Raw genomic sequence first — 26,128 nt, 5'->3', positions numbered from 1 at the left:
AAGTCCTGTATGTAATGCATGTCCTCACGAGACATACAGGATGTGCCATGAAAACTCAAATGCCATACAAGACCTCATGGCAAAAATGGGATGTGATGCTACTCCTCATTGTTCGTAAAGGATAAGTAACAGAAGGATTTCACAGGTCTTGACTGATACTGGGTCACTTCTTTTGCGAACATTAAATACACATTCACTCATCCATTTCCCTTGCTGTAAGACGTTGCACAGAGATTGACTTGCCTTTACCAACAGCATGCAATTTTAAAAAATACATACCAATACTTTAATTTACACAAGTGTAACAAACACAGGTATAGAATAATACCCATGTGTAATCATTTTGGAGTGCTAAGTCTTTGTCATGGTTAGCATAAACTATTTCTAAATTGCCCCAAGGTGAGTCCATAACACACTCATCATGTTTTATTACCCACTGCATTCAGAATATTTAGTGGCTAGGTCTCTCTGGATAAGTAGCAGTGGTCAGGTTTGGAGACTGCAGCAGTATTGAAGGAACAAGATCATTATTAAAAATCACTTTGCTCCATCCACTTCCTCTTGATTTATTTCTCAAAATCCTTCTCCCAACTCTTAATCAAGGGGGACAGATCCCCTCCATCGTTCTTGCTCCATGGTAAACCTTCCCCACATCACGGGTTGGCGTCCTGTGATTGACAGATGTGAAGCGAAGGTTCATGCTCCTTTAAAACGGTATCTCAGAGAGAGCATTGGTGCAAGAAACTCTCCTCTCTCCTTCCTAATCCAACCAATTCTCAGATCTACCTGGAGTCCACCACCATGGCTTCAGTGCACAGTTCTACAGTGAATCACATATGGTGGGGACTAAATACACTGTTCATCACTGTAGCCAAGTTTCAAAATGTGATTGTGTTGTTCATCAAAGTTTTGTTCCTGTTCTGTATTTAATCAACAGCAATTTTCTTTTGAAGTGAAAGAATTGGCACCTTTCAGTCTGAAGGCTTCTGGGTTTGACGCAGGCATTCAAAGTGTCCATACCTTGCTCAGGATTCAGCATCGTTTTTGTGATGTATGAAATGAAATGAAAATCGCTTATTGTCACGAGGAGACTTCAATGTAGTTAATGTGAAAAGCCCCTAGTCGCCACATTCCGGCGCCTGTTCGGGGAGGCTGTTACGGAAATCGAACCATGCTGCTGGCCCGCTTGGTCTGCTTTCAAAGCCAGCGATTTAGCCCAGTGTGCTAAACAGCCCCCGACAATGTATATTGTCAGTGGTACATGCGTGGGAGTACTGTTGAGCTTGTCTGGTTACCGACATCAAGGAACTATCTGAAGCAGAACTAAAAATGTGTTTCCAATGTAACTATTGTGCTGTGAACACACTCAGAACACTTGTGGTTTCTGATCTTGGCGAGAAGGCAGGGAGTTGACCCTGTCATCCGTCAGATAGTCAGTTGCATGCGCATTAAGGAATGTGAGACACACTGGAGTGTGAACAATGGTGGTTTGGTACTTAAATCAAGTACAGGGAAGAGGTTAGACCTCCTGCTGTTTAATGTACTACCTTCAAGATCACCAAGTGCATATTAATGAACAGCACCTCTACATTTTTGTTTGGTTGTTAATATCCAGCAAACGTTCAATGTCCAAGCGCAGTTGACCTAATGCAATGGACAATCTACAGATGCAAAAAAGGTAGGGAAGCAGTTCCGGAGGCACTGAAAATTTTCAGCAAAATTGAGGGGGCTGAAGACCCTGACCAATGGCTTCAAAGGCAGAGAGCGAGTGTCTTTAATCCTTTCAGAACTGCATTTTAGAGTTGCTCACTATTGAAGTTGCTTTGCCAACCTAAAAGTCCATTGTTAGTCGTTGGCTAGGCGACAAGTGGCATTCTTAACCCAGAATCATCAATGGAATTATCAATTCCATTTTTCACCAAGGACCATGAAGCTACTGTACCCAATCCAGCTAAAGGGCTGAAGGATCTTAATAATATTATAATTGCTTATTGTCACAAGTAGATTTCAATGAAGTTACTGTGAAAAGCCTGAAGACCCTGACCAATGGCTTCAAAGGCAGAGAGCGAGTGTCTTTAATCCTTTCAGAACTGCATTTTAGAGTTGCTCACTATTGAAGTTGCTTTGCCAACCTAAAAGTCCATTGTTAGTCGTTGGCTAGGCGACAAGTGGCATTCTTAACCCAGAATCATCAATGGAATTATCAATTCCATTTTTCACCAAGGACCATGAAGCTACTGTACCCAATCCAGCTAAAGGGCTGAAGGATCTTAATAATATTATAATTGCTTATTGTCACAAGTAGATTTCAATGAAGTTACTGTGAAAAGCCCCTAGTCGCCACATTCCGGCGCCTGTTCAGGGAGCCGGTACAGGGATCTTGCTTGTAACAGGGTTACTTTATCTCCATATGCAACACATACCTGACTCAACAACTCCAAAACAAAATGGAGTACTACCTGTTTCCACAGAAGCTTACACAGCTAATAATAATCTTTATTAGTGTCACACATCGGCGTACGTTAACACTGCAATAAAGTTACTGTGAAAATCCCCTAGTCGCCACACTCCGGAGTGCAGGTACACAGAGGGGGAATTCAGAATGTCCAATTCACCTAACAACACGTCTTTCGGGACTTGTGGGAGGAAACCGGAGCATTCGGAGGAAACCCGCGCAGACACAGGGAGAACGTGCAGATTCCGCACCGACAGTGACCCAAGCAAGACAAGGCTGAAGCATTTGCAATAATCTCTGGCCAGATGTGCCGACTGGATGATCCATCCAGGGTCTCCAGTACACCGATGTCAGTCTTCAGCCAATACCATTCTCCTATGTGATGTCAAGAGAAGGCTGAAGGCATTGGACACTGCAAAGGCTATAGGGCCTGACAAAATTCTGGCAACAGTACTGAAGACTTGTGCTCCAGAAGTTGCCACACCCCTAGCCAAGCTGTTCCAAGCAGGTGTTCTGTAAAAGATGGATGAATCTTTCAACAGTTGTACCAAAGATCCTCAAGTTCTGCTTTTCCATACACGTGTTGCAGTTTACGACTCTGGACGTTGCCTGTGGAATGACATAACTGCAGCCTGTTGTGGTCTGCTGCTCCGAATAACACAGGCTGCTACCTGATGCAGTCTTAACTAAAGGATGCTCCAGACTCTGAAATGAGTTCCATGTGTTTATTGAACTATTAACACAGTTCTCAAATGAGTTCGACTCTGCTAATCTAACTGTAGTAACTCAGTCTAACTGTAACAGCTCGCTCTAAGCCACGTGCTGGGGTATGATGCTACTGATCAACCCTGTCTAACTCTCCAGATGTCTGTCTGTGGAAAGAGGCAGGGTGTGAGTGCCTCATCCCTTTTATAGTGTTTACGCCATGCCCCCTTGTAGTGATGCCACCTCTGAGTGTCCTGACTGCCCATTGGTTGTGTCCTATTCGGAGTGTTCATTGGTTGCATGTTTGCATATCATGACACAGCCTACACATCTTCAGAAGTTCAAATGTTTTCTGTTGATGCCCACTCCCCAAACCCCAAGTAATATTAAACCAAGCTCAAGCTAATTCATAGGAAAATGAAGGGGGAAGATAGCGAGCAAAATGGGGATGATGAATAGTTATAGAGACTGCAGGTGGACAGGCTATATATGTGTGCGCGCGTGTATGTCATAAAATCTTTTTCGGTGCTTTGATATTTATCTAAAATCGCCCGGTTAGCTGTAAGATCGGAGTCTCAGTGCTCAAGACAGAATGGAAGAGAAGTTGAATGCATCCTCACACATGTTCCAAAACACACATATTAATTTAATAACATCACCCATCTTCATACTTTTGACTGACTCAAGTAAGTAAGTTAAAAGCATTAAAAAAAAACTGCATTATTACTCGGGTACAATCACAAAATGTGTTGGACTTTGCTGAACTAGAACAGTTAAAGATGATTAGCTCCGGAGTTTGTCTGGATTGTTACATTGATCCTTCTCACACAGGTGGACATGATAGCACTGGGTCAGCATAAATAAACACCTACCTTTCCCCTCCTCGTCTTCGGTGGTGGTATTGCAGCTCTCAGTTGATCCCTAGGAAACACAAACACTTTTATTTTTTAAAAAACACAGCAGACTTCACTGAGCACTAAAACATCAATGATAAAAGGCGTATGGATCACTAAAGAATGAAATAGTAGATTTGTGCATTTTCTCCCAAGACTGATTGATCTCTGTGCAAGTAATTGCTTAATCACACTACATGATTAAACCACCCATAAACTTTGTTGCAAGAACAGATAATTAACTGGATCTGTACATGGAATTCAAGGAGCTTTCACAGCCGGCAACATGGCTTTGGGGCAATTGTTCTGGAGTTCTGTGAGCAACGCAGTGACTTTCCCCACAGCGTTTTGTTTTATTGTCAATTTATGACAGAGCTCGCGGCAAAAGGCCTGTTTCACAGCAAACAGCAAAACAAACCCAAGTCTGCGTACAGAATCTGAAGAGCCTCCATTGCGCAAACCAGAGCGAACAGAACTCATGGGCAAAACTACAGCGCAGTCTCCCGCCAAGTGCAGGATCGTTTCTCCAGCAAACTGTGGTGAGCGGAAGATAGTTGTACAACGCAAATTATGTGCGTAAAATCAATCCCAGGCACTTGCAGCGATGCAATCACCCAGAACGATGACGGAGCGAATGCGCAATTATTTCCATTCTGACCGGGAATGGCAGAGTCCCCTATTGGAGACCATTACTGATGCTACAGGTGCGTGAATCTGCAGCTTCTGAAATTCCATCAGGGGGTGGCGTGGATGTACACAGGAGCACGTGCGAGTATGCATCACGGAACAGTGATGTCCAATTAAAGAGAGTGGTGCATATTAGCAAATTTTATACGATTGGTATAACCTCTGCCGAAGTTGGCTTCTTGTTGTTTTCAGACACTCGGGAAGCTCACTGGCATGATTGCAACAGTTGACCCAAGACGACACTGCAATTCAGCTCAATCTGTAACTCTGCTTGAGCCACAAGTCAGTGTATTACTCAGCACGCTAGCATCCCCCAGATAACATAATGCAAAAAGGTTTATTTTTATCCCGCTGTTTATTGAACTAATAACACAGTTCTCAAATGAGTTCGACTCTCTGCTAATCTAACTGTAGTAACTCAGTCTAACTGTACCAGCTCGCTCTAAGCCACGTGCTGGGGTGTGATGCTGCTGATCAACCCTGTCTAACTCTCTAGATGTCTGTCTGTGGAAAGAGGCAGGGTGTGAGTGCCTCATCCCTTTTATAGTGTTTATGTGATGCCACCTCTGAGTGTCCTGACTGCCCATTGGTTGTGTCCTATTCTGAGTGTTCAGTGGTTGCATGTTTGCATATGCAGCAGCGCCCGAGAGATCAATCTTTCATTTTTGGAGATCCCAGAACTATCTGGGAGATTTGAAAAACCTAATGTCCTTCTCCCCTACATCCATTATCGTCTGGATCAAAAACCTAATTTCAGTTTTATATCCAAGTGGCCATATTTTCCCCACTTCCTGTTACTTGAACACTGAACAACTCTGAGATTTCTATATGGATTTGTGAAGTGATTTACAAAGTTGGTCAAGATGATGAGCTTAAAAATATAATTGAATTACCAGCCTAACGTTAATTACATATCAAGATTCACTTCACTTCCTTAAGAAATGCTGCTCGTTTGCTTTATGAATCGGAATACAAATTTGAGAGTCTGTTGAATTTCTTATTTCTCTTCCCAATTGGATTTTCCGATGTTAAATACTATCGCTAGAGTTTTCCCACAATTTGAGTTAGGTTAAGCACATCCAAGAGCGGGGTGCAATTGAGCTGAAGATCTCCCCTGCCTCCTAACGAGCCACTCACTGTCCAGTATTGTGGGATCGAGGAAAGGGTCTCCCTACAGCAACCACATTCCACAGCAGTTCCTTTGCAGGTTGCCATGCCTACACTCCACACTCACTCAAAACACAGAAGACGAGTGAAACCCGACGGATCTTGGCAAAACCTGCGCCCGCGCTGTGGCAAATGATACCATCCAGGGAGAAAAGCAATTTTTCTCAAAGTGGTTCAGATGGGTGAAATGAACTTTGCACGTCACGTCTGCAAAATCCCTACATGGTCTGATCCTGGTGCTGCTTGTGATAAAGACTAATTGTGAAATTAGCACCCCCCCCCCCCCAACCCACCCACCCCCACAGGACAGGAATAATCTTAACTGGAGCTGGTTGCAGGTGGTAATAAAGCTGGTGCCTGCTCCACCATTGCAGCCATTGTAGCGACAGTGCTCTGGTGTGAAGCCAGCCTTGGTAACACAAGTCACAGTCTGTATTCTACCCGTTTCACTGCTTCACTGTGCTTCCAGTAAGCCATAGCTCAATTCTCACAACGCGTGGAGAGATTTGGTTACTGTTCTTCAGACTTGCCGGAGGGAGCTGTATTTCTTTCATTGTGGGAGCTGTCAGCAGTAAACACCACTAACTCATCTGAACCTCTTGTCATTTGCAAAATGGACCATTAGTTAAAGGCTTACAGCAAGTTGCTGTTGGTTGGAAGAACGCTAGTGCGGGGGGGGGGGGGGGGGGGGGGGGGGGGGGGGGGAATAAATCACTGCCATCAAATCTTTTGCAGAAATCCGGTGATTATCTTCAAAACGTGAAAAGCACAATTCCCTAAAGTAATTGTCACAGTTTAAAACAAAGCCAGTGTTATAGTTTCTCAGGCTATTTTCAAGGTATATTTGAAATATTATTGTGATAAAGAGTTGCACCCCCCCCCCCCCCCCAACTTGTGAAAATGTTTATTAATATGGAGTCTTTGTGAAGGTGGATGGAAATCTTTGGGTAGCTTTTTTGCCAACATATATACTTACTTACATGGGGCAGGTATGCAACAGCACAAGGCACTGCTGGATATGTTGACATTCCCACACGCTTAATAATTTAGGGAAGACAGGGTACCAGCATCTTACGGCCCTACAGCAGCCATGCATTGTGATACTTCCTGCCCAACTGAGACCCCAGCTTTCTGCCTTTAGCCAGCGTGGGTAGAATCTTGAACAGTATATTTTCCCACTAAAGGGAGGAGGCAAACTGAAAGGAACAGTGAAACAAAACATACTGGTGACAAGCAGACACGTGCGCACATCCTGACCACAGTTGGTTTGCATCTGTTGTGGGTCACGTTTCAAAAGGAACTAGGAAGCTTTAACAAAACACAGTTCTTTGGCTTTGTGGCCCTCACAGACAACAAGCCTAGGGAGGCAGGCAATTGCATTTAAATGGCACCTCCCACAACCTCAGGACGTCTCCAAGCACTTCACAGCCAATGAAGTACTTTTGAAGCGTAGTCACTGCTGTAACGAAAGAAATCAGGCAACCAATTTGCTCCCACAAGCAGCATTATGACAGTAACCAGGTAAAATGCGTTACTGATGAGGTTGTAGAATATGACCAGGACAAAGGGATTTTGTTTTCTTATTCGTTCATGGGTGTCACTGGCTGATGAAGGGGAAATCATGCTCGACAAATCTGTTGGAATTCTTTGAAGATGTAACTAGTACAGTTGACAAGGGGGAGCCAGTCGATGTGGTATATTTGGATTTTCAGAAGGTGTTTGACGAAGTCCCGCATGAGAGAATATTGTGCAAGATTAAAACCGCATGGGATTGGGGGAAGTGTATTGAAGTGGATAGAAAACTAGTTGGCAGAGAGGCAACAAAGAGTAGGAATTAATGGATCCTTTTCCAATTGACAGGCAGTAACTAGTGGGGTACCACAGGGATCGGTGCTGGGACCCCAGCTATTCACAATATATATTAATGATTTGGATGAGGGAACAAAATGTAACATCTCAAAGTTTGCAGATGATAGATACCAAGTTAGATGGGAGGGTGAATTGTGACGAGGATGCAGGGATCCTACAGCATGATCTGGACAGGTGGGGCGAGTGGGCAAATCAATGGCAGATGCAGTATAATTTGGATAAGTGTGAGGTTATTCATTTTGGAAGCAAAAACAGGAAGGCAGATTGAACAGTTGTAAATTGGGAGAGGGGAGTGTGCAGGGGGACCTGGGTGTCCTTGTGCACCAGTCGCTGACGGTAAGCATGCAGGTGCAGCAGGCGGTAAAGCAGGCTAATGGTATGTTGTCCTTCATTGCAAGAGGTTTCGAGTATAGAAGCAGAGATGTGTTGCTGCAATTGTACAGGGCCTTGGTGAGGCCACACCTGGAGTATTGTGTACAGTTTTGGCCTCCTTTTCTGAGGAAGGATGTTCTTGCTCTCGAGGGAGTGCAGCGAAGGTTTACCAGACTGATTCCAGGGATGGCGGGACTGTCGTACGGGGAGAGATTGACTAGGTTAGGATTGTTCTCGCTGGAGTTAGAGACTTATAAAATTCTAACAGGACTGAGTTGGATGATCAGCCATGATTGTGATAAATGGCAGAGCAGGCTCAAAGGGCCAAAAGGCCTCCTCCTGCTCCTAGCTTCTATGTATCTGTGATCCAGCACTTATTGCCCATCCTAAATGCCCTTCAACTGAGTGGTTTGCTCGACCATTTCAGAGAGCATTTTTAAAGAGTCAATCACACTGCCTGGTGTCACATGACCCGGTGGATTCCCTTCCCTAAGGGACATTAGTGAACCGGATGGGTTTTTACTACAATCGACTATGATTTTATGGTCATCAATCGACATTTAATCACAGATTTAAAAAAAAAATTGAATTCAAATTTCACAATCTGGCATGGTGAGATTCAAAGCAGATTTCCAGAGCATTACCCAGAGTGTGTCTGGGGTATTAGTCCAGTGACAATGCCACTATGCCACTGCCTCTCCTGCTCCGCTTCAAAATAAGTACCGTGGAATCATTGCATCTAATTGAGAGGGCGGACTTGATTTCAATTTAGTGTCTCATCTGAAAGACAGCCCATGCATTCAATTTTAGACTCTGAGAAATCCTACAGTGCAGAAGGAGGCCATTCAGCCCATCATGTCTGCACTGGCCCTCTGAAGGAGCACCCTACCTAGATCCACTCTGCCGTCTCATCTCTGCACTCCAGCCAACCTGCACACCTTTGGACACCAAGGGGCAATTTCGCATGGCCAATCCATCTAACCTGCAAATCTTTCGACCGCGGAAGGAAACCGGAGCACCCGGAGGAAACCCACGCAACCACGAGGAGGACGTGCAAAGTCCACACAGTCACCCAAGGCTGAAATCGAACCCGGGTCCCTGGCGCTGTGAGGCAGCGGTGCTAACCCCTGTGCCACCATGAACTGGCTATTGAACTAACGGACCAAGTCGTTAAGGCTGCATTTAAAGGACCTCAATATGTGCCTAAACATTTGGCAAATGTTGCCAATCGTTGCAATAGGTAGACCGCCACGGCTCTGAGATTCAGGAGGAATGCATTAATAAAGCAGATCTCTCGCGAAAACATCTGCAAGGAACAGATCTCTAAATGAATGCATACACTCAGTACAATAGACATTATATTAAATTCAAAACTTTACCACCTGGGAAAACTAATGTGGGTTGTAAAAGTGTCTCAAAAGCACATAAAAACACAGAATTCTATAATACCGATGTTTGCTGAATTTTAAAACACATTATCTCAAGGTGCAATTTCCTAATTCAATTCAAAGGCTTTTTTTTTTGCAAATTAGCACTTTCACGTAAGAAAACATCCAGAACAGCAGTGTGCTCAAGTCCCTATGTCTAATGTGTTGGGATGCAAGCTGTTACATGCAGTTATACACCTGGGTGAATAACGCTGGTTCTGCTGGAGACAGCTGATATGTCTTAACGGATGTTCTTTTACTATGGCTTTGGGGTGTTGAACTGATAGCAACCATTTAAGTTGAATACAAATGACACCTGAAGAAGGAGCCGTGCTCCGAAAGCTCGTGTTTGAAACAAACTTGTTGGACTTTAACCTGGTGTTGTAAGACTTCTTACTGTGCTTTTTTCAGCATTGGTAGATCATGGAGAGGAGGCTTTATTACAGCGGGGAACAGCAACAAGCCTACCATGCCCATTGACCTACCTTGGTGCTCGGTCGGGCAATGTGTGGCTTTCAAAATCTCATCCTGGATTTCAAATCCCTCTATGGACTGGCCTCTCCCAATCTCTGCAATCTCCTCCAACCTCACAACGCTCCAAGAACTGAACTCAGCCAATTCTGAACCATGCACATTCCCACTTTTTATTCTTCCACTTTTGACTGTCTGGGCCCCAAACTCTGGGATTCTCACCATACCCCCCTTCCCTCCATTAAGGTACTTCTCAAAATCAACTGCTTTGACCAAACGTTTTTTCGCCTGCCCCAATTTCTCCTTATGTGGTTCGGCGTCACACTTTATGACAGTCCTATGGGACATTGACGTTCATGGTGCTAGATAAACGTAGGTTGTTGTTGTTGTTTCATCGACAGCATTTGGCCCAGGAAATCAGGGCTGGTTCTTTTTTCCCCCAAACAAAATGGATATCTAACTTTCAACTCAATTTGCTGTGAAGGCCAACGTACCATTTGACTCTTTACTGCCTGCTTGATGCACGAGGACATCAAGGTCTCGCTGAGTATCCACCTCTCTCAATTTATACCCATTCAAATAATAATCTGACTTCTTGGGCTGGATTCTCCATCGGCGGGATGCTCCATTTTGCCAGCAGCACGGGGGTTCCTCGCCGGTGTGGGCCTGCCCCTCAATGGGGAAACAGAAAGGTGGCACGGCGGAGAATCCAGACCCTTATTTTTGCTACCAAAGCAGATAACCTCACACATGTATCCACATTATACTGCATCTGCCCATGCATATGTCCACTCAGCCTGTCCAAATCCCACTAAAGCATCTCTGCATTGAGGGAAAACAGGATATAACGTACACTTAGTCATTTGGTCGTGGTATTTCCTATCAAAGAGACGTGCCACAGCTTGTCATCTTGCACAGTAAAGGGAACAAAGATTCATACTCTTCTCATGCAGTATAAATTGTTGTTCCCTTTTCCTGTTGGTTTATCCGGTGTACCTATCCTGATGAGTGCAAGAAGAAAAGCTTTGACAGTATATCTCTTTTTTTCAGCAGTACACTCCACTCCAGGACTTGAGAATTGCACTTCAGCGCAGCACCGAGGGAGTGCTGAAGGTCTCAACTTTCAGGTGAGGTATTAAACTGGGGCCGTGTCGGCCCGGGTCCTTATGGTTCAGGAATGACATCAAAACTCGCTTTACAGGACAGCACGGTGGTTAGCACTGGGACTGCGGCGCTGAGGACCCGGGTTCGAATCCCAGCCCTGGGTCACTCTCCCATGTCGTGTTTTCACATTCTCCCCGTGTCTGCGTGGGTTTCTCCCCCACAACCCAAAGATGTGCAGGGTAGGTGTATTGGCCACGCTAAATTGCCCCTTAATTGGAAAAATAATAATTGGGTATTCTAAATTTAAAACAAAAAAAAAGAACTCGCTTTGCATTAGATGGATATGACAGGGGATGATCCAGGTGATTTTACCATTGCAGCTTTAAGTGAAACAACTTTAAATGAATCAGAGATTCCCATAGAAATCAATGTTAATGCCGGAGTTAGGTTCCTTCAGACATTTCTTCCCCTTCAAAAAACGATGCAGAAGATGAAATACTGGATGTGCAGCACTGTGCACTCCTAGCTAAATTAACTTGCAAATTAAAATACATCAAATATAAAGGAAATACAAAATCCAATTAAATCACAGGCACCTGTACTGTACAGTACTTCTGACCAGACTCCATCTAGTGTCCGAAGTCAGTCAGTGCAGTTATTAGCTGAGGTCCCAGAACTATCTGCAGGGATCAACGTCTGCCAGCAGATGGCGTCCAGAACTTCAGTGGGAGTAAAGCATGAGTGAAGCCAGCAGCAGAAGAACATATCCTGAGTTCTAAGGCAAGAACTTAAGGCAGGAGGAAGAGATCAGTGCGGGGTGCAGGGGACGAGGCTGGGGAGCAAGGGTGGGAGGCGATGTCTGGGCAAAAAGGGGGCAGCTAGGGGATTGTCAAGCCTAAGGCATCACTCCAGAGTTACCACCTTCTCCAGCTTCATTTCCACAAACACCAGCCATCAGCCATCAGCCTGTTGGTGCATTTCTCTCTCCCCCCCCCCCCCCCCCAGATGATGGGCAGCACGGTAGCATTGTGGATAGCACAATCGTGTCACAGCTCCAGGGTCCCAAGTTCAATTCTGGCTTGGGTCACTGTCTGTGCGGAGTCTGCACATCCTCCCCGTGTGTGCGGGGGTTTCCTCCGGGTGCTCCGGTTTCCTCCCACAGTCCAAAGATGTGCAGGTTAGGTGGATTGGACATGATAAATTGCCCTTAGTGTCCAAAATTGCCCTTAGTGTTGGGTGGGGTTACGGAGTTAGGGTGGAGGTGTTAACCTTGGGTAGGGCGCTCTTTCCAGGAGCCGGTGCAGACTCAATGGGCTGAATGGCCTCCTTCTGCACTGTAAATTCTATGATCTAAACCTGCATCAGCACCTTCCTACTGGAACCTGCCTTCAGCCTCCTAATCTGAACCTTTCCCTCTCCTTTTTAAAATTTTTTTTAGATTACCCAATTATTTTTTCCAATTAAGGGGCAATTTAGCGTGGCCAATCCACCTACTCTGCACATTTTTGGGTTGTGGGGGCGAAACCCACGCAGACACGGGGAGAATGTGCAAACTCCGCATGGACAGTGGCCCAGAGCCGGGATTCGAACCCGGGTCCTCAGCGCCGTAGCCAGCAATGCTAACCATCGTGCCAAGTGTTGCCTCGACAACCTAACTCTACTTGACACCATTCTGACAGGACCATTCCCACAGGATTGAAGGGGTCGAAGGCACGTCACAACACCTTCTTTGGGAACCTGCTGGTAAATCTGACTCTGTCAGTTTCCCCCTTTCTCCCAGAAATTAAAATTAAATCCCCCCCCATCTGAGATATAAAACAGAGCACATTTTTCAAAAATGTAGGTACAATGTTGTGGCGTTTCATTTCATTTCATACGGATAATAGAATCTGTTTATTTCACAGCCTTATTGCATTATTAATTTGCAATGCCAGGGTGTGGAACGCTACAGCTTCTCTGTTCCTTGTTGTTTGCAGTTATGACAGAAAAAAAGATTAAAATAACTCACTCCCACTAGTCAAGACTTCAAGCTCCATGGTTACCGTGGCCTGTGGATATTTAACTGCAATGAGTCAAACTCTGATGGCACGAAATTCAGGTTTGTTGAAGTCGCCGACCACTCCTACCACAGGATAACAAATCCTACGGAATGATGTCCATGATAGGCTGAAATTCCATCATGCTTCCACAATTCTGGATTAGCCAAACTTGGCTATGTTTGTCATCTGATCATATTGGCCAATCAGAGCGGAATTAGGCCACACAAGAGCACAAAGCCATGGTGCACCCGACAAGCTGCCATCTGACCTGGAGATCTCCCTGTGAAAGGACGTGAGGAGCTTGCGAGTACGGCTAAGTCCGAGAGGAAGTTAGAAATGTTGTCGATCGGAGAGAAGGCAAGGTTGATGCAAGTGGAAAACTGTGGGGTGCAGTGGAAAGGGGACATCAAGGATCAGTGGGAGATTCCACCATCACGTTTGTCCACCATTATGAAACACAAGATGAAAATCCAGGGACAATTCGACAAGCTGGCACGCTCCTTTGCAAGGAAAAGGATGAGGATGGCTGTCCATTCCAACGTTGAAGAAGCTCTGCTAATGTGGTTTATCATGTGGAGATGCCGGCGTTGGACTGGGGTGGGCACACTAAGAAGCCTTACAACACCAGGTTAAAGTCCAACAGGTTTGTTTCAAACACGAGCTTTTGGAGCACAGCTCCTTCCTCAGCTGTATATGGTTTATGGCAGCCCAAGAGAGAGAGTGTTCCCATCTCCAGTCCAACCCTGCGGCAAAGAGTAGCAAAGAATCTGGGCTACATGGAGTTCACCTGTGGTGGTGGATGGCCCTATCCAAGACGAGGTGCGGCATCATCTTCCATGTGGTGATGGTGCGGTGGTTATGGCAGCAATGACAGATGATTGGCCCCAAAATCGTCTCACCTACACCTTGAACGATTATGGACCAAAAGACATTTTTAATGTGGATGAAACTGGACTGTTTTACTGTCTTTTGCCAGACTGTTCTTTGATGTTTAAAGATGAAACATATAATGTGGAAAGCAAGGGACATGTCACTGTGGGTTACGTCAACATGGCGCCGAAAAGCTGCTGCTTTTTAGAGGAAGCATTACGAAATGCTTCGTAAATGCCAAGAGTCTACCCATGCATTAAAATGCGAACCAAACTGTCTGGATGACCCCCAGCATTTTTGAGGTGCGCGTCAGCAAAGTGGACAAAACATATCAGTGAAAGAGAAGGAACATTACAGGCAACTTCCTGTGCACCTCAACAATCGCTGGCCTCAAGAGTATCAAGCTTGCATCTTGCTGCCCAACACCACAGCCAAACTCCAGCCAATGGATCAGGATCCTGAAAACCCATTGCGGACAACAGCTTATCTCTCAGGTGGTCAGGGCCATTGATGAGAAGCAAGAGTACAATCCAGCTGTATTTGAGGCCATGTTCATGCTGAAGGAGGCATGGAGATGGGGATAGAAACCACAACCGCTTCCAACACAATGGGTTCATAGAACATAGAACATAGAACAGTACAGCACAGAACAGGCCCTTCGGCCCTCGATGTTGTGCCGAACAATGATCACCCTACTTAAACCCACGTAACCCGTATACCCATAACCCAACAATCCCCCCATTAACCTTACACTACGGGCAATTTAGCATGGCCAATCCACCTAACCCGCACATCTTTGGACTGTGGGAGGAAACCGGAGCACCCGGAGGAAACCCACGCACACACGGGGAGGACATGCAGACTCCACACAGACAGTGACCCAGCCAGGAATCGAACCTGGGACCCTGGAGCTGTGAAGCATTGATGCTAACCACCATGCTACCGTGAGGCCCCCGTGAGGGTACTTTTCACTCGCCTTCCATGGAGACGACCATGGAAACGTGCGTGAATATGGGCATATTTTTCACAGACATTTGGGAAGATCATGGGGGTAGGGTAGACTTGCGTCCTCTCCAGAGTTGGACAGGAACTATCGAACACTCCAGCAGAAGCCTCGGGCGAATGAACCACCATGGGTAGTCAATGTAAGATTTCATAGCTTCCAGGAGAAGGAGTTGGTCCTGAAATCTGCCAAGAAGCACTGTGACGTGATGGTAAAGGAACATCATTAGAATCCATCATGATGTTGGAGCGGAGCTGAAGAGGAGGCAGGCAGCCTTCAATAAAGCTTAGGCTGCATTGTACAAGAGCAGAGTCCGATTTGGAGAGGTGTATCTGGTGAGGCTGCAGGGTACCCATGAGTCAAGGACTATTATTTCAATACTTTGGAGGAAGCTGATGCCTTTGTTAAAGTCCATAGACGGATCAAGTTAATAGGACTCGGTGTTTATTGATGGGAAGGAGTTTTGGGATACTTTGCATATATTTATTTCTTGATCCTTGGGATCGGTGGGGGCATTTTGCACCTGATATATGGTTGTGGATGGGGAGTTAATTGGGGTGTTGTTTAAGGTAGTATTATTGGAATTTCATGGCTCCCGGTGGGAATTTAGTCTTTGTTGGAGTGTTGAATCTAGTTTTGCTTTTTGCAACCGGGTTGGGTAGTGATGTTTCTGTTTTCTACCCTGAGTAGGGGCTACCTTGCTAGCAGTAAATTTAACTTAGCGAATGGGACATGGGTGGAGGGGCTGCTGCCTGGTGGACCTGTTTTTCTGGGTTCAATGAGCCGAGCATTTTTGTTTTGTGGGGGTTGGATAGGAGTGGGTATTGTTGTTTTGGATGTAACCAATATGTGTATTTGGGTGGGGTGTGGTTCAGGGGAGGGGGGCCGGAGGGAAAGGGTTAGTTCTCTGATGGTGACTGAGTTTTTCTTTGTTTAACTTTGTGGGTGGGTTTGGCGTCCATCTTCGGTAGGCTCTGGGTAACCCGGAACGCAAGGGGTTTGGGTGGCCCAGTAAAAAGGTCAAGAGTATTTGCTAAAGAATCGGAGGCTGATGTGATGTTTTTGCAGGATGTGGAGATGCCGGCGTTGGACTGGGGTGAGCACAGTAAGAAGTCTTACAACACCAGGTTAAAGGCCAACAGGTTTGTTTCAAACACGAGCTTTCGGAGCACGGCTCCTTCTTCAGGTGAATGGAAAGGCTTGTTCCAGAAATGTTTATATAGACACAGTCAGAGATGCCCCGGAATGCGAGCACCTGCAGGCAATCAAATCATCAAAGATGCAGAGAGAGAGGTAACTCCAGGTTAAAGAGGTGTGAATTGTCCCAAGCCAGTTCAGTCGGTAGGCCTCTGCAAGTCCAGGCTTGTTGGTGGGGGCCGAATGTAATGCGACATGAATCCCAGATCCCGGTTGAGTCCGCATTCATGCGTGCGGAACTTAGCTATAAGTTTTTGCTCAGCAATTTTGCGTTGTCGCGTCTCCTGAAGGCCTCCTTGTAGAATGCTGACCCGGAGATCAGAGGCTGAATGTCCTTGACTGCTGAAGTGTTCCCCAACTGGAAGGGAACAGTCCTGCCTGTTGATAGTCGCACGATGCCCGTTTATTCGTTGTCGCAGTGTCTGCATGGTCTCGCCAATGTACCACGCTTCGGGACATCCTTTCCTGCAGCGTATGAGGTAGACTACATTGGTCGAGTCGCACGAGTATGCGCCGCGTACCTGGTGGGTGGTGTTTCCACGTGTAATGGTGGTGTCCATGTCGATGATCTGGCATGTCTTGCAGAGATTACCCTGGCAGGGTTTTGTGGTGTTGTGGTTGCTGTTCTGAAGGCTGGGTAATTTGCTGCAAACAATGGTTTGTTTGAGGTTGCGCGGTTGTTTGAAGGCCAGTAGTGGGGGTGTGGGGATGACCTTGGCAAGATGTCCATCCTCGCTGATGATGTGTTGGAGGCTGCGAAGAAGATGTCGTAGTTTCTCCGCCCCAGGAAAGTACTGGACGACGAAGGGTACTCTGTCAGTGGTGTCCCGTGTTTGTCTTCTGAGGAGGTCGGTGCGGTTTTTTGCTGTGGCGCGGTGGAACTGTCGATCAATGAGTCGAGCGCCATATCCCGTTCGTACGAGGGCATCTTTCAGCATCTGTAGGTGTCTGTTGCGCTCCTCCTTGTCTGAGCAGATCCTGTGTATACGGAGGGCTTGTCCATAGGGGATGGCTTCTTTAATGTGTTTCGGGTGAAAGCTGGAGAAGTGGAGCATCGTGAGATTATCTGTGGGCTTGCGGTAAAGCGAGGTGCTGAGGTGACCGTCCTTGATGGAGACGAGTGTGTCCAAGAATGGAACTGAATTTGGAGAATAGTCCATGGTGAGTTTGATGGTGGGATGGAACTTATTGATGTCATCGTGTAGTCGTTTCAGTGATGTCTCGCCGTGGGTCCAAAGGAAAAAAATGTCATCGATGTATCTGGTGTATAGCATCGGTTGAAAGTCCTGTGTGGTGAGGAAGTCCTGTTCAAACTTGTGCATGAAGATGTTGGCATATTGAGGTGCAAATTTGGTCCCCATGGCTGTTCCGTGCGTCTGGATGAAGAATTTGTTGTCGAAGGTGAAGACGTTGTGGTCTAGAATGAAACGGATGAGTTGCAGAATTGCGTCTGGAGATTGGCAGTTGTCGGTGTTGAGGACTGAGGCTGTTGCAGCAATGCCGTCGTCATGGGGGATGCTGGTGTAGAGTGCCGAGACATCCATTGTGACGAGGACACAAATGACGAGTGACATTTTGCAGGAGGCACATCTGCGGGTGAGGGATCAGACTAGACTGCGGAAGGACTGGATGAGCCAGGCGGCGAAATAATGAAGTTACTCAGGAGCTTCGGCTCCTTTGCGAGGTACAAGTTGAATCTGGAAAAGAGCGAGTACTTTCCGGTAAATTCCCCGGGGAGAGGAGCCAACATGGGGTGCTGCCTTTTCGCCAGATCTAGCTTCTAGTATCTGGGGGTCTGGCCACGATTGGGCCCAGCTCCATAAATTGTACCATGAGAGTCTGGTGAGTAAGGTTAAGTCGATTTGCAAAAGTGGGACAACCTCCCTTGTCTTTAGTGGGCAGAGCCCAGTCTATTGAAATGAATATTCTCCCAAGGTTTTTGTTTCTCTTTCAGTGTCTGCCTGCTTTTCTTCCTAAATCTTTTTTTGTCCAGGTTAATAGATTGATATCATCCTTCATATGGATGGGTGGGGCCCTGAGGATCTGCAGGACAGTTCTTCAAAGGGATAGACTATCGGGGGGCCTAGCATTCTCTAATCTGCTTTTTTATTATTGGGCGGCCACTGTTGAGAAGGTGCTGGGGTGGTGCATTGAAGCGGGGTCCATGTGAGGACGGATGGATGAGGTTGTGTAGGGGGCCTTGTTTCGGGACGCTGGGTGACAGCCTCACTCCAGTTTTCTCCGGCAAGGTACTATTCGAACCTGGTGGTTGTGTCCACTCTAAGGATATGGAGACAATTCCTGTACCAGCCTCTCCTCATTTCAATTCAGGCAACACTTTATGCATATAAAGGTTCGTTCCATATAGAGGTTGGCCCCTATTTGTGATAATCATTTATTTGAGCCATCGAGACTGGACGGCATGTTTGGGATGTGGGGAGCAAAGGGGTTCGAGAGGTTTGGGGATTTGTTCGTCGATTTGCCAGCTTGGAGGAACTGACGGGGTCAAACTCGTTCCGATACCTACAGATCTGGAATTATGTGCGACGGGCCTTCCCAACTTCTCCTGTGGCACGGCCGTCACCATCTCTGATGGCACGGAGACTTTCTCTAGTGGGGTTGGAGGAGGGTAGCATGTCTGGCATTTATGGGCGGCTCCTGGCAGAGGAGTTGGTTCCGGTGGATGAGGTGAAAGCGAAGCAGTAGGGGGAGTTGGGACCTATAGTGGATCATGAAGTGTGGAGTGAGACCCTTCGTAGAGTGAACTCTACGTCTTCATGTGCGGACTTGGCTTCACCCAGCTGACGGTAGCGCATAGGGCTCACCTGACCAAGGCTGAGATGAGCGGTTTTCTTCCGGGGTTGGAGGACAAGTGTGAGCAACGTGCCAGGGGAGTGGGACACACACACACAAATGGGGGTGAAGGCAAACGTTCTTGCCTTCAACTCGCTGATCACCCAGAGGCGAGTTATGCTGGGGTGGAGGTCTCCTACTCCTCCCAGGACCTCGGTACAGTTGGGGGAACCAAATGGAATTCTTGTAGCTGGGGAAAGTCAAGTACGCCTTCAGGGGGTCAGTTGAGGGGTTGTACCGGAGATGGCAGCCATTCATCGCCTACTTATTAGTGAATTAGTCACTGTCAGTTGCTAAGGGGGGGGGGGGGGGGGGGGGGGGGGGGGGGGGGGGGTTGGATTTTTACTTTCCCTCTCTTTTCTGGCTATGGTGCATATGGATGGTTGTATTTTTGCTACGTTGTACTGGGTTACACCCGTGGTTTGTGGTGTTGGCCTTTTTTATAAACCCTATTGTAAACGGAAGTGTTGACGAATTAACTAAAGATAAAACTGCCTGCTGCCATCAATCTGGTCTTTGCACTTACAGCATTCATTATTATTCCTACACAGTGGTACAACTGAAGCATTACATTCACTCATGTAGCACAGGGGGAGATCATTCGGCCCGTCATGCCTATGCCAGCTCTTGGAGGTGTCCAATTAGTCCCACTGCTCTTTGTCCATCTCCTTTGGGGCTGAGAAGAATGAGAGGTGACTCCACTGAAATACATAAGGTGCTGAGGGCACTTGACAGGATGGAAGCTGAGAGGATATTTCTCCTTGTGGGCGAGACTAGAACTAAGGGGCACGGTTTAAAATACAAGGGGGTCTCCCATTTAAGACGGAGATGAGAAGAAACTTGTTCTATCAAGAAGGCTGTTAGTCTGTGGCATTCTCTTCCTCAGAGTAGTGGGGGCAGGTATATGTTTAAGGCGATTAGATTTTTGATTGACAAGGGAACCAGGGTGAATAAGCATTATGCAGGAAAGTGGAGCTCAAGCTAGTCAGGCGACTCAAAACTGATGAAGCTTTGGAGGAATATCGGGAAAGTAGACGAATCTCAAACGCGCAATAAAGAGGGCTAAAAGGGGTAATGAAATATCTTTGGCTAACAGGGTTAAGGAAAACCCCAAAGCCTTTTATTCATATATAAGGAGCAAGAGGGTAACTAGAGAAAGGATTGGCCCACTCAAAGACAAAAAAGGGAATTTATGCGTGGAGTCAGAGGAAATGGGTGAGATTCTTAATGAGTACTTTGCATCGGTATTCACCAAGGAGAGGGACAGGACGGAGGTTGAGGTGAGGGATGGATGTTTAAATACTCTAGGTCAAGTTGTCATACGGAAGGGGGAGGTTTTGGTTATTCTAAAAGACATTAAGGTGGACAAGTCCCCAGGACCAGATGGGATCTATCCCAGGTTACTGAGGGAAGTGAGGGTCGAAATAGGTGGGGCCTTAACAGCTATCTTTGCAGCATCCTTGAGCACGGGTGAGGTCCCGGAGGAGTGGAGAATTGCTAATGTTGTCCCTTTGTTTAAGAAGTGTAGCAAGGATAATCCAGGGAATTATAGGCCTGTGAGCTTGACGTCAGTGGTAGGCAAACTGTTGGAGAAGATACTGAGGGATAGAATCTATTCACATCTGGAAGAAAATAGACTTATCAGTGATAGGCAGCATGGTTTTGTGCAGGGAAGGTCATGTCTTACAAGCCGAATAGAATTCTTTGAGGAAGTGACAAAGTTAATTGATGAGGGAAGGGCTGTAGATGTCATATACATGGACTTTAGTAAGGCGTTTGATAAAGATTCCCATGGCAGGTTGATAGAAAAAGTGAAGTTGTGTGGGGTTCAGGGTGTACTAGCTAGATGGATAAAGAACTGGCTGGGCAATAGGAGACAGAGAGTAGTGGTGGAAGAGAGTGTCTCAAAATGGAGAAGGGTGACTAGTGGTGTTCCAGAGGGATCCGTGCTCGGACCACTGTTGTTTGTGATATACATAAATGACATGGAGGAAGGTATAGGTGGTCTGATTAGCAAGTTTGCAGATGATACTAAGATTGGTGGAGTTGCAGATAGCGAGGGGGACTGTCAGAGAATACAACAAAATATAGATAGATTGGCGAGTTGGGCAGAGAAATGGCAGATGGAGTTCAATCCAGGCAAATGCGAGGTGATGCATTTTGGAAGATCAAATTCAAGAGCGGACTATCTGGTCAATGGAAGAGTTCTGTGGAAAATTGATGTACAGAGAGATCTGGGAGTTCAGGTCCATTGTACCCTGAAGGTGGCAACGCAGGTTGATAGAGTGGTCAAGAAGGCATACAGCATGCTTGCCTTCATCGGACGGGGTATTGAGTACAAGAGTCGGCAGGTCATGTTACAGTTGTATAGGACTTTGGTTCAGCCACCTTTGGAATACTGCGTGCGGTTCTGGTCACCACATTACCAGAAGGATGTGGATGCTTTAGAGAGGGTGCAGAGGAGGTTCACCAGGATGTTGCCTGGTATGGAGGGTGCTAGCTATGAAGAAAGGTTGAGTAGATTAGGATTGTTTTTCGTTGGAAAGACGGAGATTGAGGGGGGACTTGATTGAGGTCTACAAAATTATGAGAGGTATGGACAGGGTGGAATGCAACAAGCTTTTTCCAAGATTGGGGGTGTCAATTACAAGGGGGTCACGATTTCAAAGTGAGAGGGGGAAAGTTTAAGGGAGATGTGCGTGGAAAGTTTTTTACGCAGAGGGTGGTGGGTGCCTGGAATGCTATGCCAGCGGAGGTGGTAGGGGCGGGCACGATAGCATCATTTAAGATGCATCTAGACAGATATATGAACGGGCGGGGAACAGAGGGAAGTAGACCTTGGAAAATAGGCAACAGGTTTAGATAAAGGATCTGGATCGGCGCAGGCTGGGAGGGCCGAATGGCTGACTACTGATGCTAATTCATATATTTGTGTGTACGCACCTGTTCTTGACCTTCTCTGCTGAAAGGAGAACAATTCCGGCTTCTCCAGCTAGTCTACATAACTGAAATCCTAAATCCCTGGCACCTCGAGATGATCTCCTCTGTACTCCCTCTCAGGCATTGACATCCTCCCTGAAATATGCTGCCTAGAATTGGCCACAATACTCCAAGCCAGGATGTTAGTCATGCTAAACGTTATAAAACAATGTTGATTTTGTACTTTCTGCCCTTATTTATAAAGCTACGGGTCCCTTACTTGCAGTATGATATGAATACTTGGTCGGAAGTTGAGCACATTTTACCCTTTCGACTATGAACTTTTTTTCCTGGCTCCACATCACTTTGAAAAGTTGGGATGATCAATCGACCTCACCACTTCTGGGAGGTATCTTCAGGACACAAGTGAGGAATTCGTAAAGCAAGTTTAACAGCCTTTTAAAATTATTTCACAGGATGCGGGCGTCGTTGGCTAGGCTAGCATTTGTTGCCCATCGCTAGTTGCCCTTGAGTAGGTGCTGCTGAGCTGTATCCTTGAACCGTAGCAGTGCATGTGGTGTAGGCACACCCACAGTGCTGTTAGGCAGGGAGTTCCAAGATTTTGAGCCAGTGACAGTGAAGGAACGGCCAATATATTTCCAAGTCAGGATGATGTGTGGCTTGGTGTGGACCTGTAGGGGGTGGTGCGCCCGTGTATCTTCTGCCCTTATCCTTCTAGGTGGTGGTGGTCGCAGGTTTGGAAGGTGCTGCCTGAGGAGCCTTGGCGAATTGGCGCAGTGCATCTTGTGGATGGTACACACTGCTGTTACTGTGCATCGGTGGTGGAGGGAGTGAATGTTTGTGGACAAGGTACCAATCAAATGGACTACTTTGTCCTGGATGGTGTTGAGCTTCTTAAGTGTTGTCGGAGCTGCACTCATCCAGGCAAGTGGAGAGTATTCCATCACACTCCTAACTTGTGCCTTGTAGATGGTGAACAGGCTTTGGAGAGCCAGGAGGCGAGTTATGTGCCACAGAATTCCCAGCCTCTGACCTGCTCTTGTAGCCACATTTATATGGTTGGTCCAGTTCAGTTTCTGGTCAATGGTAACACCCAGGATGTTGATATTGGGGGATTCAGTGATGGCAATGCCATGAAATGCCAAGTTGTAAGTGAAGGTGCTGTGGAGGTAAATCTTTAAGTCTGTTCACTTACACAGAATGAATGAGGGTGGCATAACTGAAACCTACTTTTTAAAGTTAGGCCTCATAACACCCACCACAGGTACTATTCCAATATCAACAGGGAAAGATAAGGCTCCATGAACACAAATAAATCCTCGGAATTTCAAAAACGTGAACAGTTTTCATGAATTACTGATTTCAAACTGGTACCTTAATGCCTTCTGTGGGATTATGGACGACTGTTGTCTGTGGTTCCTGAGTGGATAAGACAGGAGAGAAGAGAGATATAATGGATAAATCCTTCAGTTCAACATTCAGTCACATCCGTCTTAGCTTTTTTAATAAGAGGAACAAAACTACAACAGATAAAATACGTAAAGCTATAATACGTATAATTGATCGCTTCATGCAGACATACATACATGAAAAAAAGCATTAAAATGGCAAAGTTAATTCTAAGGAAGTAACAAACTCCCGAGAAAAATTTGAGTCTTCAACCTCTAGCAGTCACTGGAGGACTGGCTTGAGAAGTTCACAATCTGCCATCCTTCAGCTACGGATTGCTAACCATAGGCAACTACAAAATCCCAGATGTGGAGATGCCGGCGTTGGACTGGGGCGAGCACAGTAAGAAGTCTTACAACACTAGGTTAAACCAGATTCACCTGAGGAAGGAGCAGTGCTCCGAAAGCTTGTGTTTGATACAAACCTGTTGGACTTTAACCTGGTGTTGTAAGACTTCTTACAAAATCCCAGGACTGTGATGACCAAGTTGACTTGAGGTCAGAAAGCCCGACTTAGCAGAGATGCCCATAACTACTCTGGAACTGTTAAAAGTGAGTCTTGGCAATTGCCACAGGCCCAGTTGGAAGGTACGGGAATAACAAGCGATAAATCAAACATCACAATATTGAACAATCCAGCAAATTGGATGTCTTTGTCTCGCTTTGTTATCTGAATGACAGCAGATTGAGGTGAAATTCTAAAAGTAAAATAAAACCCCATGTGTTCTGCAAATCTGAAATAAAACCAAGGAATAATAGGAATGCTCAGGAGGAAGACAGGCATCGAAAAGAGAAAGGTACGTTAATGTTCAGGTTGCATTGTGTTGAATAGTTCATTTAAAAAAAATACATTTATAGGAACCAATTATATATAGTTCCAATTAATGGGCAATTTAGCGTAGCCAACAACCTACCCTGCAGTGTTGAATAGTTCGTGCATGAACTATGACCTGCTGTTCGCATTTCAAGTGACTAAACTTCTGTACCATTGCAGCAGTTTCAGGTTTAAAAAAAAAATTAGGCTTTTCCCATTGTGCAAAGAAAGAAATAAAAATGATTTTAACAGAGTGGAAATGCAGGCTAATCGTATTTGGATTATTTCTGCTTCAAGCAGATCCCAGCTATACTGTACCATTAAGAGATGAGACCAGAAATTACACCAAGCAGAAAACCACCTGCTTACTTTCTTGACGGAGACATTTATTTTAAATGGATTAGTGTCTCTTACACTGGCGGACAAAAAAATTTCAAGCTAATGAGTTACGTGGTTATATACGATGATATCATCAGTGTATTCCCTAAATTATAAATATTACTTCCAATGCTGGTCGCTGAGTGACCAGCATATTCAAAAGAATGTTGTGGCGTCTTCTTTTTGTTTACTTGTACATGTGTGAGCTTTTATTGTGAACAATGCAGGGTTGAAAACGTACCTATCTTTTTTCAACGTTGGAAATGTTTGGCAAGATTTTACTCTCATTGCTATTAGTGTATAACTAGTTTGTACAACTGTATCTCAGTCCGCTGTCTGATTTTAATGGAAGGTCTAAACATCACAAAATACAGATACGTGTCACAGTGGTTAGCACTGCTGTCTCACAGCGCCAGGGACTGGGTTTAATTCCGGCCTTGGGTGACTGTGTGGAGTCTGCACGTTCTCCCCGTGTCTGTGTGGGTTTCCTCCGAGTGCTGAGGCTTACTGTCACAGTCCAAGGATGTGCAGGTTAGGTGGATTGGCCATGCTAAATTGCCCCTTAGTGTCCAGGCATGTGCGGATTAAGTGTGGTTACGGGGTGGCAGGGAGCCTGGTAAGGGCGCTCTTTCAGAGGGTCAGTGCAGACCCGATGGGTCGAATGGCCTCCTTCTGCACTGCAGGGATTCTATGACCAACTTTAAATCCTAACCATTGCCCCCGTCTTCTCATGTGCTGATAGTGGGAGACAGCTCGGAACGAAGAGCTGTGGGTTGGTGCCTAGGATGGGGATCCCCAATTGATACATGATGAGCAGTGTGGGTTGCATCCATAGGGTTAACCGGACTTTCTTCTGCCGCATTCCCAGATCACATCAACCCTCTCTGCTTTGCCAGATTTTCCATGTTTTCCTCCTTAGCCATTCTTTGAAACAATTTATGCCTCCTCTGGGCCCTCCTTCTCTTCCTGTATTGGTCTCAGTAGCATCTCTTGCCTGACACCACCCCCACTTTCATCATTCAATGGCTCTACCTAGTCCCCCTTTTATTCCTTTCCAGATGCCCATTTTTTGGCTCTGTGCTTGCTTGAAAGCCCAAACATCTTTGCGTTCTGATGGTAGGTCATTGACCTGAAACATCAACTCTTCTCCTGTCTCCACAGATGCTGCCAGATGTGCTCAACATTTCCAGCATTTTCTGCCTTGATTTTGGATTTCCAGCAACGTTCTGCTTTTGTGAAAACGGACACATTGGGTGAGATTCTCTGGCCACCCTGTAGCGTGTTTTTCGATGGCGGGAGGTGGTCTCCTCCAGATCTCTGGTCTAGCCGCTCTCAATGGGATTTCCCATTGAATCCACCCCACGCCGCCGGGAAACCCAGGATGGGATGCTCTGCCGGCAGGACCGGAAAATCCCACTGGCCTGCGCAGCCGAAAG

General features: G+C 46.1%; 1 protein-coding gene across 8 annotated transcripts in view; it reads right to left on the bottom strand.

Annotated features, from left to right (window-relative positions):
* The window catches only part of camk2g2 (calcium/calmodulin-dependent protein kinase (CaM kinase) II gamma 2), a 394,966-nt gene that overhangs the window by 37,299 nt on the left and 331,539 nt on the right, over window positions 1-26,128 (bottom strand). For all 8 annotated transcript variants that reach the window (XM_038782783.1, XM_038782786.1, XM_038782784.1 and 5 more), the window contains 2 exons: window positions 23,427-23,471; window positions 4,033-4,081 (listed from right to left, as the gene is read on the bottom strand). In XM_038782783.1, coding sequence (XP_038638711.1) covers window positions 4,033-4,081; window positions 23,427-23,471 — 94 coding nt within the window. The remainder of the gene's footprint in view (window positions 1-4,032; window positions 4,082-23,426; window positions 23,472-26,128) is intronic.

This window comes from Scyliorhinus canicula, chromosome 22 (assembly GCF_902713615.1).
Source record: "Scyliorhinus canicula chromosome 22, sScyCan1.1, whole genome shotgun sequence".
Lineage (NCBI taxonomy): Eukaryota > Metazoa > Chordata > Chondrichthyes > Carcharhiniformes > Scyliorhinidae > Scyliorhinus > Scyliorhinus canicula.
This window is presented reverse-complemented; position numbering and strand designations above follow the sequence as displayed.